Source organism: Anolis carolinensis, chromosome 2, assembly GCF_035594765.1.
Source record: "Anolis carolinensis isolate JA03-04 chromosome 2, rAnoCar3.1.pri, whole genome shotgun sequence".
Classification (NCBI taxonomy): Eukaryota; Metazoa; Chordata; class Lepidosauria; order Squamata; family Dactyloidae; genus Anolis; species Anolis carolinensis.
Genome location: NC_085842.1, coordinates 84,508,092 through 84,522,036, shown reverse-complemented (window position 1 = coordinate 84,522,036; position 13,945 = coordinate 84,508,092). Strand labels below are relative to the sequence as shown.

Here is a 13,945-nt window from a genome sequence, read left to right as displayed (position 1 = left end):
TGATGTATTATGGTAGGACACTCAGACTCAATAATGGAATACCAATGATCATATTTTGAAGTTAGGAACTTGTTTTTGGTGCCAGGCATGAACTGAGCTGCCAGGGGATGTCCCTACTTTAGAAGTCAAAAAAATATGTATTCATTTTGCTATCCAATCCTAGTTACCCAAAGCTTTTTTTTCCATTTCAGCATTTGAATATAAATCAGAAAAGTAATTTTGTCACTGTTCTTGAGAGTTAGGAACACTGTCTGGTTGGTTATAGATCAGTAAATGCCAGTACTTTCTCTCAATCCCATCCTTATCTTATTTTCACTCAAAGTTGTATTTTCCCACCTGACCTTCTAATAAAGGTTTCTCCAGACATGGTGGGTCCAGACTAGTTTCAAACATTACATTTTAGAATACAATTCCTCACATCCTCCAACCAGTATAGACTGTGCCCATGCTGACTCAAGGATTTTAAGAGGTTTATTCTATGGCTACTTCCATATTTCCTCCCAGCTTCTTTATCCTTCCACTAATGGTTCTCTTTACTCTGTACCCACAGCACTGTTTTCAAAGGCTCTGCTGTCTGCGTCTACCACATGAATGACATTCGCAGGGCTTTCTTGGGGCCCTTTGCTCACAAAGAGGGGCCCAATTACCAGTGGGTGTCCTTCCAGGGCCGTGTCCCTTATCCCCGCCCAGGAATGGTACGTGCATTGAACTTAGGAACATGAAATGGGGCAAAGTATTTTTCTTCCCCTGTTGAGATGTGGACACACACAGAACTAGGCCTTTAGAAACTTGAAGTCTAGAAAGATAAAATCAGGCTGAGAAGAAAACTTGGAATATAGATATAAGGGAAGGGAAGGGACTAGGGAAGGTGGGGCAGGATGCAGTACTGAGACTGGACTGCTTTGCCAATATTCTGTGGGACTTAAGAGCTTCAGTAAACAAAGGAAATATAAATCAAAATAGAGGAGCATCAGACAGTCTGCATGGAAGTATACGGGAAGTATTGAAGTTATGACTGGTGCCAATGTAAGCTTTAAAAAGTTAATTGCTGGAGTACCACACCCAGAATCCCCCAGCTAGCATGACTACTGGAATGTTGGGTGCTATATTTCCAAAAGAACTTACTTGCTCAAGTTCCAGAACAGCAAGTGAGCAATGCAGAAAAACATGAAGGACTGCAATTGTGAGTTTCTTGGCATAGATAACCTTGTTATGTTGGGGTATTCTGTCCCCATTCACCTGTCTTTTCTTTCTACCCCCTCAGTGTCCCAGCAAAACCTTTGGCACTTTCAGTTCCACCAAGGATTTCCCAGATGATGTGATCCAATTTGCCCGCAACCACCCATTAATGTACAACCCTGTCTTGCCTCATGGCCAGAAGCCTGTCTTTTTACAAACCAATGTGGGCTACAGCTTCACTCGCATTGCAGTGGACCGCGTAGCAGCTGCAGATGGGCATTATGATGTTCTCTTCATTGGCACAGGTGTGTCTGCTTTCCTCTCCTTCTGATGGGGGCCAGGTTTCTACCAGATGCTCCATAAAGCTGCCTGCCAGGGGATGTCCCTACTTTAGAAGTCAAGAAAATATGTATTTATAAGACCTTTTGCTCATACCAATGTGAGTTATGAGCCACATTTTCCTTACCAGATTTCCTTACCCATTCTGGAACAACCATAGGCAATGTTTGTAGAGTACTGGTGTGATGTGTAAAAGATGTCCCCTTGCCATCATTTCATTTGCTGCATCATTTCTCTGTTTCTCTATGGTCACAGAGATTCACAGATAGCTGCCATGTTTCCTCATGATGCCATTTAACTTCACATAAATGAACACATGCTTACTATAACCAGAGAATAGGGGACCAAAGGTAACATCAGCAAGTAATGAAGCTTGGTTTGGTAATCAAAGAAGGCCCACCTATTGAATGCATTGAATAGCATTTATGTATTTCATTGACAAGAGCAGACTGGGAACATACAATATTGATGGTTTCAATCTGTGGGTCCCCAGGTGTTTTGGCCCACAACTCCCAGAAACCCCAGCCAGTTTACTAGCTGTTAGGATTTGTGGGAATTGAAGGCCAAAACATCTGGGGACCCACAGGTTGAGAACCACTGATATAAATGAAGCTCTAGGAGGTTTCCCATCCTTGTAAGTTAAGCAGAGACCAGAAGCAAAGCCTTGCACGAGAGACTTGAGAACACTTTTTAACCTTGCCCACTTTTGATACATTAAGTAGTTTGGCTGTTAGCCTTTGCTTGGCCTCTGGGAAAACTTTCCTGATATGCAAAGAATGGAGGCGAGAGTAATAATTCTACAGAGCTTCCAGAGAAATACTCTTTTTTGTTTGCTGCCATCAAGTGAACTTTGACTTATGGCAACCCTATGAATGAATCTGGAATGCAGGCCTGCCTCTTTTCCTAGACCTCCGTCTTACCAAGCATTATAATCTTTTCTAGTGAGCCATCGCTTCAAAACAAAACAGCCTCAGTTGTCTTGTCTTCTAAAGAGAGTCTATGCCTGATTTGTTCCATTTATTTGTATTTATAGCAAGTAAAAATTCTCTACCTGCCTGCAACCTCCTTATTTGAGTGCTGTTGTCTTACTTTTCCCCCTGCCTGGCAGATGTTGGCACAGTCCTGAAGGTGGTCTCTGTGCCCAAGGAGACTTGGCAAAACATGGAGGAGCTGCTGCTGGAGGAGCTGCAAGTGTTCAAGGTAGGTTTGGCCAAAAGGAGAGAGGTGGGCTGGAACTGAGGCAAAACCCTGGGTACTCTGGGAAGATGCTTGGATCCTTGATTGCAAATGAGCAGTCATTGAGAGGATATCTGGGAATAGAGGTTACCAGCAATCCAGACATGTTACTTTCCCTTTTCCCCTCTTTATTGACAGGACCCTACTCCAGTTACCAGCATACAAATCTCCTCCAAGCGGGTATGTGGTACTTTGACCCAAAAAGCAACTTACAGATATTCTAGTTTTATTGAATAAATACTGCCAGAGAAAGAATAATATCCATTAGGCCCTGAATAGGGACTGGAATGCATGTATATTTTTCCTCGTGATAATATTAATTCTGTCCCAGCTTTTTCCATACATCCTTTGATATCCATCTATGTGCTTTGTAATGTTAACTCTTTTGAACTACAACATCCAGAATCTCCCAATCAGTGGTTCAATAGTCATGATGACTGAGAGGTTAATCTATAGAATTTAAGGGACCTTCTACTCTGAATCCCTTATCTGTGATTTGGAAATTACTCTTTTGACTTTTTTCTCCCATTGGTTGATGAATCATTGCTTTCATTGTAGCTCACCATTTTCTACAATGCGGAACATAGGAAATTGGCTTATACTGAGTCAGATAATTGACCCATCTAGCTAAGTATTGTTGGTACTGAGTGCTAGCATCTCTCTAAGGTTTCTGTCATGGGTAATTTTCAACCTAATACTACCTGGAGATCTTTAGTATTCCAAACCTTGCTGGGATTCCAAAATCAGACAAGTTCTGGGTGATGTCGTTGGGGAAGTGGGTCTCATGAGAAATGGGACTGATGTTCTGCTAGGAATGACTGGAATAAAAGGGAAATTAAGTCAAGATCTGATTAAATGGGATATGGGAGTTTAGGAGCAGAAGAAGAATACTTCTCCCATGAGAACAAAGAGGCTGCTTCTGTCTGCTTCCATCTATCAGTCATTGTCCAAAAGCACAAGATTGGCCAAGGGCCTGGCTACCATTTCCCACACCAAACCAGGGAGAACTCTTGCCTTTCCTCTCTCTAGAGAAGGGTGGTCTAGGTTGGATCATACTATTGAATGTGATGTGACTGCAGAAAGCACTTAGATGATTTTAATAAGGCTAAGTTACTTTGTCATCTCACAGCAACAGCTCTATGTGGGCTCCAGGACAGCCATCTCCCAGCTGCCTTTGCATCGTTGTGGGATCTATGGCAAAGCCTGTGCAGAATGCTGCCTTGCAAGGGACCCTTACTGTGCTTGGGATGGCACTTCCTGCACTCGCTACATGCACAACACCAAAAGGTAATGGCAGGCCAGGAAACCTCCTCTTGATGATGGGCAGTGTGGGGAGGACAGAGCCTGTTTTCGGCTTTGAACCATTTTTTAATTGCTGAACCTCAAATGAAAACCCTAACATTTCCATTTGTAGGCTTGACATGTGCACAATTCTTCTCTGTTTGAAAGCAATGATTTCTGATAGTCCTGAAAAGGTCCAGAGATTATGTAACTTCCATTACATTATGTAACTGGCATTACTCTATGCAAACTTGCCACACATACTAAAGATTCATCTCTAGATTGTTATTACTGGATTGCTCCTCTTGTATGGCTCCTGCATGGAAAATTGGGAAAGTTCAGAGGAGAAGCCCTCAGGTAGAAACAGAAAGTTCCCAGCTCCCTGACTATTTGTTTCTTTCTCTCATCTGATAGGCGGTTCCGGCGCCAGGATGTGAGGAATGGAGATCCCAGTACCTTGTGCTCTGGAGGTGAGTGTGTTTAAATCCCTTGTTTTGTGCCTTCAGATTGTTTCTGGTTTATGACAACCCTAAGACAAACCTATCACAAGATTTGTTCAGAGGGGGTTTGCCCTTTGCCTTTGATTCAGACCCTGGTCTCCAGGCTCATTGCAGTGATCACATCACTACACCATGCTGACTTTGACTATTGGTACAATGAGTAAATATATTTCTTCTCACCACAATTCTCCCATTCCTTGCCTTCACTCACTGTTTTTCTCAAATTTGATGCACAAGATTTAACACCAGGACACATTGGCAGATAGGGAGTTTACAAGTCTGTCAGTTACTTTGCTATTGGGAGCAAGTTGCCCTAACTTGGAATGGACAACTTGAATCTACTTTGTTTAAATAGCTTCCTGACCTTTTTCTATATAGTAATCTGAAAGATTAGTAAATATTTGTGACTGGATGTACTGTTTTATCAAAATAGATAGCCGAGTAATAAAAGACCACTGAGTAGAATCCATGCTTTGAGGTGAGGATGGACCCAGAGGCCCATGGCTATCTTTCAGAACCCTTGATAGCCTTTGAAATGTAAATTTCCAGACAAAAACACAACTGTTATCTCCTAGAAGCTTTCAGGTATTGTAGGTTTGCAAGGAGATATAACTCTGTGGCCCACATCCCTAACCTCTTTCAGTTTTGATTTTGTTTGTTTGGGGGTTTGTTTGGGGGGGCATTTTCTGGCAACAAAATATTAGCACTTGGACTTTCCAAAATTATCTTCATGTGCTTTAAGCAGAAGTGACTCACAGTGTAAGGGTTTTTGCTTGTTTGCAAGGGGAATAATTCCCTTCCATGTACAAATCCTTTGTATCTTAAAATAGTGAAGCTCCACATATAGCCAGTACTTCATCCTGAAACCATATACTGTAAGGATGCATACAACTGTGTACCAGGAACTGTGGCCTTTTTTTGCCAACAAGGTACAACTGGCATTCAGTCAGGCTTTATCTCTATCTTGGATATCTATGTTTGCTCCTACCTATCCTCGCCTTACTGTGTTCACTGCTAGCAGCATTCCATCACTTATGTTATGTTGCCCCTAATGTATCTGTTCAGATCCCCAACGAAACAGTGTGCAGGAAAAGAAGCTGTATGGAGTAGAGGGCAGCAGTGCCTTCCTGGAGTGTCTTCCTAAATCCCTGCAGGCCCAGATTATGTGGACATACCAGAAAACCAGCAGTGCCCCGTGGAAGGAGGTATGAGTCTGGCTGTTGTGTGAGAGTAGACTGACAGAACAAAATAGAAACAAGCCTGGCAAAATCAAATTATGGCTGTGGGATACAAGAGGAAATGATGCTCCTGCTTCCATTTCCCTTTGTCTCGCTCCTTCTCAGATTAAGGCCCATCCTTTACCACAGTAGTAAGCAACTTCTTTGGGGTCAGGGGCCAGTATGCTCCCAGATGTCCTTATAGACCACACTTCCATCCTATAGCAAGCCCAAATACCTTCCTTTTCCCTCTGCAGTCCCTCTCAAAATGGTGAAAGGAAATATTTGAGTTATTATGGGTAGAATACTGAGCTCTTTATGTGGGGGTATTTTGTATGTTTTCACACATTTGCGTATTTTTCTGTGTGGTTTGGGCCTAAAAGATGACCTTTATTATGGAATGGGGAGATTCAGAGGCCACAAAAATGGGATCAAAGGGCTGCATTCAGACCATGAGCCACACTTTGCCTGCCCCTACTTTGAACCTGTTTTCAAATAGAATTGCTGTTAATGTGACCATTTGCCTCTTGATTGCTAATGCTCACCTACCTCCTCTCAATCTCTCACCCATCCTGATTTCTGATCTCCAGTTCTGTTCCCAGAAATCCATTTCTCTTTCTTGTGTTGACATTCAGGTGTTGTGGGACGATCGAGTCATCAAGATGGAGCGGGGAGTCCTGCTGCGAAGTGTGCAGCGCAAAGATGCCGGCCTCTACCACTGCCAAGCCACAGAGCATGGCTTTACCCAGAATTTGTTGCATCTCAGGCTTGAAGTCATCAATGCCCAGCAGGCTGAAACTATCTCCCTCTCTTGGGAAGAGGAACCCACACAGCCCTTCCATCGCAAGCTTTGGTACCAAGACTTCCTGCAACTGGTAGATCACCCCAACCTCAGCACCATGGACCAGGTCTGTGAGCAACTGTGGAGCCGCAAGAACCAGCAGCCCAAGAGAAAGCCACTGCTGCCCCCTCCACTTAGTGTCAAGGCCAAAAACCACAAGTGGAAGTACTTAGAGGAGAAGAAAAGAGCCCGCAGCCGAAGAACACATGAAGTTCCCCGTTCAGAAAGAGGACCCCGGAGCACAGACTTCTGGTGACCTGCAAAGGCCACAGCTGGACAACGTCTATGGCTGGGAGGGGCAGGGTGAGAGTGTGACTGACAGGAGAGGAGAAAGACAAGTCAGGAGCTGGAGTGACCCATCTGTTTTGCAGGGAGAGAACTTCCTTACCTCCTGCCTTCATGTGTAGCTTGTAGAGGAAGTGTTGTTGTCATCATAGCCACTTAGTTGCTCCCCTTCTGAACTTGGCATGAACAATGGAACCTGATAGGACAAAGAGTTCTTCACCCTGCCTGTTCCACAATTCACAGCCAAAGATGGAGGCACTGGCCTCCAAAGGCCAAATGAACCAAAAGGCCATCTCCTGGGTGCCCTGTGCAGTGGGAATTAAAGTTGGCAGGAGTTGTGGTTCATTTCCATTCACTGACTGCCTGAGGTTTCGTTTTTGATCCAACCTCCAGCTGTGGAGCCTTAATTGGTGCTCAGACATTTCCCAGTGACAAAACAGCCTCATGGAGCCCCTTGCAAAGGGAGCTGAATCCCATGCTCAAAACTCTTCCTCAAAAAGAAGGCTGTTTGCTCCCTTTCCTCTTCCTCCCTTAACATCTCCCCCAGTCCACCAGCCTTGTGTGCATATGTGTAGCAGTGTGAGTCCCACCCCCAGAGACACAACAGAACCACTGATATATTTATTAACAGATTGTTTACTGATGAATGTAAACCCACTATACAATGATCCACTAGAATTTTGCTTCTGACTGAAGGAACAAGACTGCTGTTACCCAAAAGACTATGGGTACATTACTGACAGATTTTCTTGGGCATGTATCTTACATATATGATACATGGAGATGGAAGTGAAGATGAAAGAAGGAGGGAAATGGACAAGTAACTAAACAGTACATACTGCTCTCACTCCTCTCTCTCTCTCCCCCTCCCTCCCCCTCTCTCTGACACACACACACACACACGTGTGTGTGTGTGTGTGTGTGTGTGTGTGTGTGTGTGTTTAGCCAGTGTCTTTTTCAGGGAGCAAACCAGGAAGAAAAACCTCTACTATGAGAAAACCTTTATGAGGACTCCATCCAACGGTGAGGCTGAAGCCCAATCTGTCAACCTCCCAAGCTGTCCCTTTGTCCTGGGACCCCTAAACAAGCCTGTTGTCTGAGGCATAGTGGGAAATAGTATCACATCCCATGTTCAAGAAAGTATCAGCTGTCTATTCATTCAATCCATTTCTTATCCTTCACTTTAGAAAGCAAAATGCAATTACAGGTAAATAATCTATATACCCATCCCAATTTGGCAGTCACAGACCAATGAATTCTTTGTCCATCCACTTTTTCAGCTGTTTTCAAATGTCCCAGTTTTTCAGTCTTCTTTCTTCCTGCTTTCTCATTGTCCTCAGCAGATGGCCAATTCTCTCACTCCAGAAGTGACTTGCAGTTTCTCAAGTTGCTCCTGACACACACACACAAAATTGTTACCAACTGAGTGCAAAAATAGTTTGTACACAATTTAACCGGGGGGGGGGGGGAGAGAGACAGAGAGACAGAGAGAGACAGAGATGGTGGAATTGAGAGTTGGCTTAGACCAGTGGTTCCCAAACTTATTTGGCCTACTGCCTCCTTTCCAGAAAAAAATATTACTCAGTGCCCCTTGGAAATTAATTTTTATTTTATTTTAATAGCAATTAAACACAAAGATATATGTATTGCCTATAGCAAATGCACCTGTGGCCATCACCTGTGGATTGCTGCAGCGCCCACCAGGGGGCGGTAGCGCCCACTTTGGGAATCACTGGCTTAGACAAAAGCAAACTTCTGCAGCCCTCTTCCCAGTTGTGTGCCTTGACCATACTCTGATATTGCTTTGCAACAACATCCCAATTTTCATCTGTGAAATGGTTTTAGATTGTTCTGGGATTTAGGGAGTATTTCTCTGCAGCTAATGTACTTTCTGATTTATGGTATACAAGCAGTGCCTGTGGTGTACAATGCATTATGGAAAGATAGAGTTGGAACTCGTTGGTCTGGCTGAAAGTGAGCAGAATCCAGTCTTTGGGAACAGAGTGGAACAAATAGCTGTTTATAATGTGCATTCAGTGTGCAAGTCAGAAAAGCATGCCTTCTTTAGGGCCCTCTGGCTCTCAGCACCCTGCTCCACGCTTGACCTTCTTGGATGCAGGCTTCCCTCAATTCTCCTGTTGGTGAGAAAAGTCTGAGACGATTAGACCATTTGGAGCCTTAATGAATTCTGACACTGTATTATTTTCTTTCAAAATACTGAATCATTCTTTGTCTTTTACTTCCTTTTAGCTCTAGGGTAGTCTCTGCTGCTGTGGCTTCAGGATTTTAAAGTCAGATTCTGAATACTGAAATACTCTACAAACGGACTCTGCTCCCACTATTTTTCTTTTCTCCTTTGGGGCAAGCTATGACTTAAGAAGGAACAATTATACTATACATGCACTACTCTTTCAGGACATACATCTAAAATCATTACGTTCCTTTGCAGCACTGTAAGCCATGGCTCTCGTGTCAGCAAGGAGATGAACCCAGTCTGCATTTTAATCTGACTCAGAAAATGCTGTCCAAGGTAGTGGACTATTCTGAGGACAGGGGTCACTTCTTTAAAGCTCAAGATAAAGCCTGGAGTTCATTTAGCAAGCTACTGATATGGAAGCTACCAGCTGCCACAAACTTCGGGCTCTATGGGAGTCATGTGTAGAAACACACATGGTAAAAAGAAGCAGTAAACACATGATCCCAGATTTATAGTCTACCATGACTTTTAGACCTTATGACTGAAGTCTGTGAATACTAATGGCTACTGAGAGGGAGATATGCGTTAAAGAACAAGGAAAAACAGTGTTATGAGAAAGATACATTTCCAGTATCTTCATTTCCTGTCACCCTGTTCACTGCCATAGCAGGACCAATGCCTGATAGAGACGAGAGAGAGAGAGGCATATCTCTTGGTTCCCACTGCCAGAATGGCAGCAATAGCCTCAAGTAAGCAAGCATGTAAGTAGTTTGGAAGAGCTTGGTAGGCCCAGCTGTGAAGCATACTACAAAGAGGGATCAGACCTCCTTGCACTCTGAGATGCACAACTATGGCCACAACTGTTGGCTTATGCTGGTGTAATCCCTGCTTGTGCCAGTAGTAACATAGTCTTTTCACCAATGCCTCCCCACATGGTGCCTTTGCCCTGGATACTAAAGGCAGTGAGAACTTGCAAGTCATAGCTGTACTCCCCACAAATACTCTGAGTAGGGATGCCCAGCCACTGTCCAGCTGCCCTTGTGGACCTAGGAATTAAGAAGTATGTTTTGTCCTTAGCAAAGAGGAGGGTACAGTTCCTACTCTGAATAGACTTAACACTTTCCTATGAAAAAAATGGTATGAGTACTTACATTATTTACTGGATTGATTTGTCAAGATAATCATAAAGTTAGTTCTAGCAAATACCAAATAACTGCATCTGTGCTTAGGAACCGCTGCTAATGGCTCCAAATGATGCTGGCAGTGTACTTAAGATATTATCCACCTCAGGACAGTATTCACCTTGCGACCGCTGCTGCATCTTTCTTTGGTGAAAGGGGACAACCCAGAGCATCCCTGCAAAGAACCAAAATGAGGGAGAAAATTGTGATTCCTCTCCCCAAAAAGGATCACAACCTCCCCCCTCATTTTGTTGCATGGAGAAGGGCTGGCTGTGCCATGAATGAGTTTGATTTGCACTTCCTAAGGGTTTTAAGGAGAAGGCTTTGTGAAGTGAGATGGTAATGGCCATGTCTGCAGCCAGCCTCCTAAGTTTGCTGCATATACTGTGTATGGCAGATGTGAAAAATAAAGGTATGTACAATGTAGACTTTTCCCTCCTGTAAAGAATTAGAAGAGGGAGAAAGCCATTTGCCTGTATTTAAATGAGAATACCATAAGCTATGTGTATGTGTAATTTTTACAGCCAGGATGGCTCACATTTCTTTGTATCTGTACAGCAGTCTTCCCCAACTTGGTGTCCTCAAGATGTGTTGGCCTGCAATTCCAAGAAAACATAGCTCATGGTAACAGGAATGGTGGGAGTTGTAGTCCCAAAGCATCAAAGGGATGCCAGATTGGGCAAGGCTGCTGTGTCACTTCAAAGATTTGTAGAAAAAAACCTAATTAAGTCAAGAGGACAAAGTTGCTTCTATTATTTTAAAAGATGCACATACACATGTACAAGGCAAAACTGAATGTAATTGCTACTTATCAAGCAGTTCCTATGTGTTGTTTTCAAAGGTTCCATCCTCTTCTCTTATTCCCATTTGCTCAGGAAGAATAAGTATACAGTATTTCCAATGTAGCCACTAGCACTTTGGGATTCTAGCATGTTGACAACCAAGTTTTTCATATTGAAAAGTAACAGATGTGTAAGCTGGCTTTGGAAATGCTCCACTACTAATTTTGCATTACTACATATATATGTCATCTGTGCCAATGGCAAACTCTAAAGCAAAAAGGAATGAAGGTCAGGAGAATAGAAAAATTAAAAGAAGTTGCAAGAAAGGTGAGATGGCCTTGTGGAATTATAGGTAAATCAAGATGGGTCTCTTAATCCCAGAATGTGCCAATTATGATGTGGTGGGTACGTATTAACACAATAAAGCAGTCATTTTAATGTTTTGTGTTTGTTTTCTATTAGCAGGAATCTCACACACAAAAGAACTGCACACATGACAGGTACTGCCTCCAAAATGGTCATTATTACCATAGGAACTGAATGGTTTTCATGGAATTAGACCATGTTCTCTATTCGTGGTTCTACTGGATGACCTTGTGCAAGTCACATTCTCTCAGCCTCAGAGGAGGCAAAGGTAAATCCCCTGTGAACAAAGCTTGGCAAAAAACTGTGATTAGGTGCACCATAGGGTTGCCATAAGTCAGACTTTAGTGCACACAGTGATAACAGCTGGAATTGAATTATGGATATGCTACGAACAAAGATGTGAGTCGTTGGTGCTAATCAATTTGTAAGATGAAGAAACGGAAGCAGCCCTACCTAGGGCATACATGAGGGCATGACTCATTAAGAAAGCTATAGAAAAAGAAGGAGACCACACTACAGGTAGATTGCATCAAGAAACCAGTGTTCTGAGCTCCCAAGACTTGGAAGACGGGGAATCTTGGAGGCCTCTCAGTCAAAGGTGTCCCACAATTCAAAGTCAACTTCAGGATGAGTGGCATCCAGTAAACAGAAGCTTCGTCCAGATTGCACCACTTTATGAGGATAAAAGGGGATCCCTCTTTTTTATATATAAAAATGTTATGGGTGACAATGACGTTTGGAAGGAGTGTTCTATGCTTCCTCTCTTGGCTACCATCCAAAGAGGTGGGATGGTGGGAGTTGTTGTCTCATACAAACTTCGTCTGTTCAAAGCCCAGAAGGGCCTCATAACGGAAGTATTTTCTCGTTGCTGCCTTTTGGAGATGACCTTGAATGCTGCTTGATCTCCTTTCCTGCTGAGCTTTGCTTCTGCCCAAGCCTTTGTGGCAAAAGCCTGTCCTTTGACACTCCCTCCTCACCGGCTCTCCTTTAACTTTCGTTTCTAACCTTTAAGTTTCATTTCTTGCTGAACTAGAGGGATTCCTTTTGAAGTCTAGGCATTTTTTAAGGTGGACTTAAAAATCCCATGAACAGCAGACCCCGAATTTCAGAAACCAAGTTACCCAATTTAATATTTTTGTTTACATGCTTTCATTGTAGGGTTCCAAAACTATTTTTTAATAATAGTTATGTTTCTAATGATGATTCTGTTGGGGGGTTTTTCAACCTTTTCCAGACAAAGACTACAGTCTTTGAAGCACTATACCAATATTAGTCCTGCCTATAGCAGAGGTGTTGAAATTGTTGGGATTAAGCAGCCTCTTTGTTTCAAAGGGTCTACTCCAAATCAGACAAGTATTGAAATTATCCCCCCTATAGATACCCTGTTTCCCTGAAAATAAGACAGGTTCTTATATTAATATTTGTTCCAAAGGATCCATTAGGGCAGGGGTCCCAAAACTTTTTAAACAGGGGGCCAGTTCACGGTCTCTCAAACCGTTGGAGGGCCGAACTATAGTTTTTTAAAAAACTATGAACAAATTCATATGCACACTGCACATATCTTATTTTAAAGTAAAAAACAAAATGGGAACAAATACAGCCTCTATGTTAATAATCATCATCATCATCATCAAAATAATAAAGGGGGTTGGACCATTTAGTTCAACCCCTTCAGCCTTTGTGCACCAAAAGCACAAACAAAGCACCCCTGACAGATGGCCACCCAGCCTCAATGTTGTTGTTGATAATAATAATAATAATAATAATAATAATAATAATAATAATAATAATAATAATAAATATCACAGAGCCCTAAACGCTTGGGAAACATTCGACTTGTGATTTTGTGATTCGAAATCCAGCATATAGATCTCATTTCCTGTGTTATATTATGTCTTTGTGCCAATAACAACAACAACAACAACAACAACAACAACAACAACAAAGAGAGTTGGAAGAGACCCCTTGTGCTATTTAGTCCAACCCCCTTCTGCTTTTGTGCACCAAAAACACTAGCAAAACACCCCTTAATAATTAATAATTAATTAAATAATAATTAAAATGCCATTATAAATAAGCAAAGCTTTGGAAGGCGCGCACCAGGTGAAGGAGGAGGAGGGAGCCGGTGCTGCAGGGGCCGGATAAATGGCTTGGATGGGCCGCATGTGGCCCCCGGGCCTTAGTTTGGGGACCCCTGCATTAGGGCCTACGTATAGCTGCTGGGACACTATTTAAATTGACTCTTTAATGAACTATAACTACTGTATGACTTATTATTTGAATTAGGGCTTATATTTTGAGCATCCTCAAAAATCCTGAAAAATCATGCTTGGGCTTTTCAGAGTAGGTCTTATTTTCGGGAAAACAGGGTATTATACCCATTATGTCACTCCTTCCTCATGAAATCTTTGGCACTGCACTTCTAGTAAATGTTCAAAAAAATTGAGTCTCTACAAAAAAATCACATTTTGGAATAGTGTTTTCAGTGCAGGTGCTATCATTGAGTGAATCTACACTGCCAGATTAATACAGTTTAACACC

General features: G+C 42.6%; 1 protein-coding gene across 1 annotated transcript in view; it reads left to right on the top strand.

The window, feature by feature from the left end:
• sema3b (semaphorin 3B) overlaps positions 1-11,476 on the top strand; it is a 61,958-nt gene extending 50,482 nt beyond the window's left edge. The window contains exons 11-18 of the mRNA XM_008105030.2: positions 551-695; positions 1,265-1,484; positions 2,627-2,718; positions 2,893-2,934; positions 3,884-4,041; positions 4,450-4,505; positions 5,601-5,740; positions 6,388-11,476. Of these exons, the coding sequence (XP_008103237.2) occupies positions 551-695; positions 1,265-1,484; positions 2,627-2,718; positions 2,893-2,934; positions 3,884-4,041; positions 4,450-4,505; positions 5,601-5,740; positions 6,388-6,849 (1,315 nt within the window). The 3' untranslated portion in view covers positions 6,850-11,476. The remainder of the gene's footprint in view (positions 1-550; positions 696-1,264; positions 1,485-2,626; positions 2,719-2,892; positions 2,935-3,883; positions 4,042-4,449; positions 4,506-5,600; positions 5,741-6,387) is intronic.
• The last annotated feature ends 2,469 nt before the right edge of the window (positions 11,477-13,945 follow it).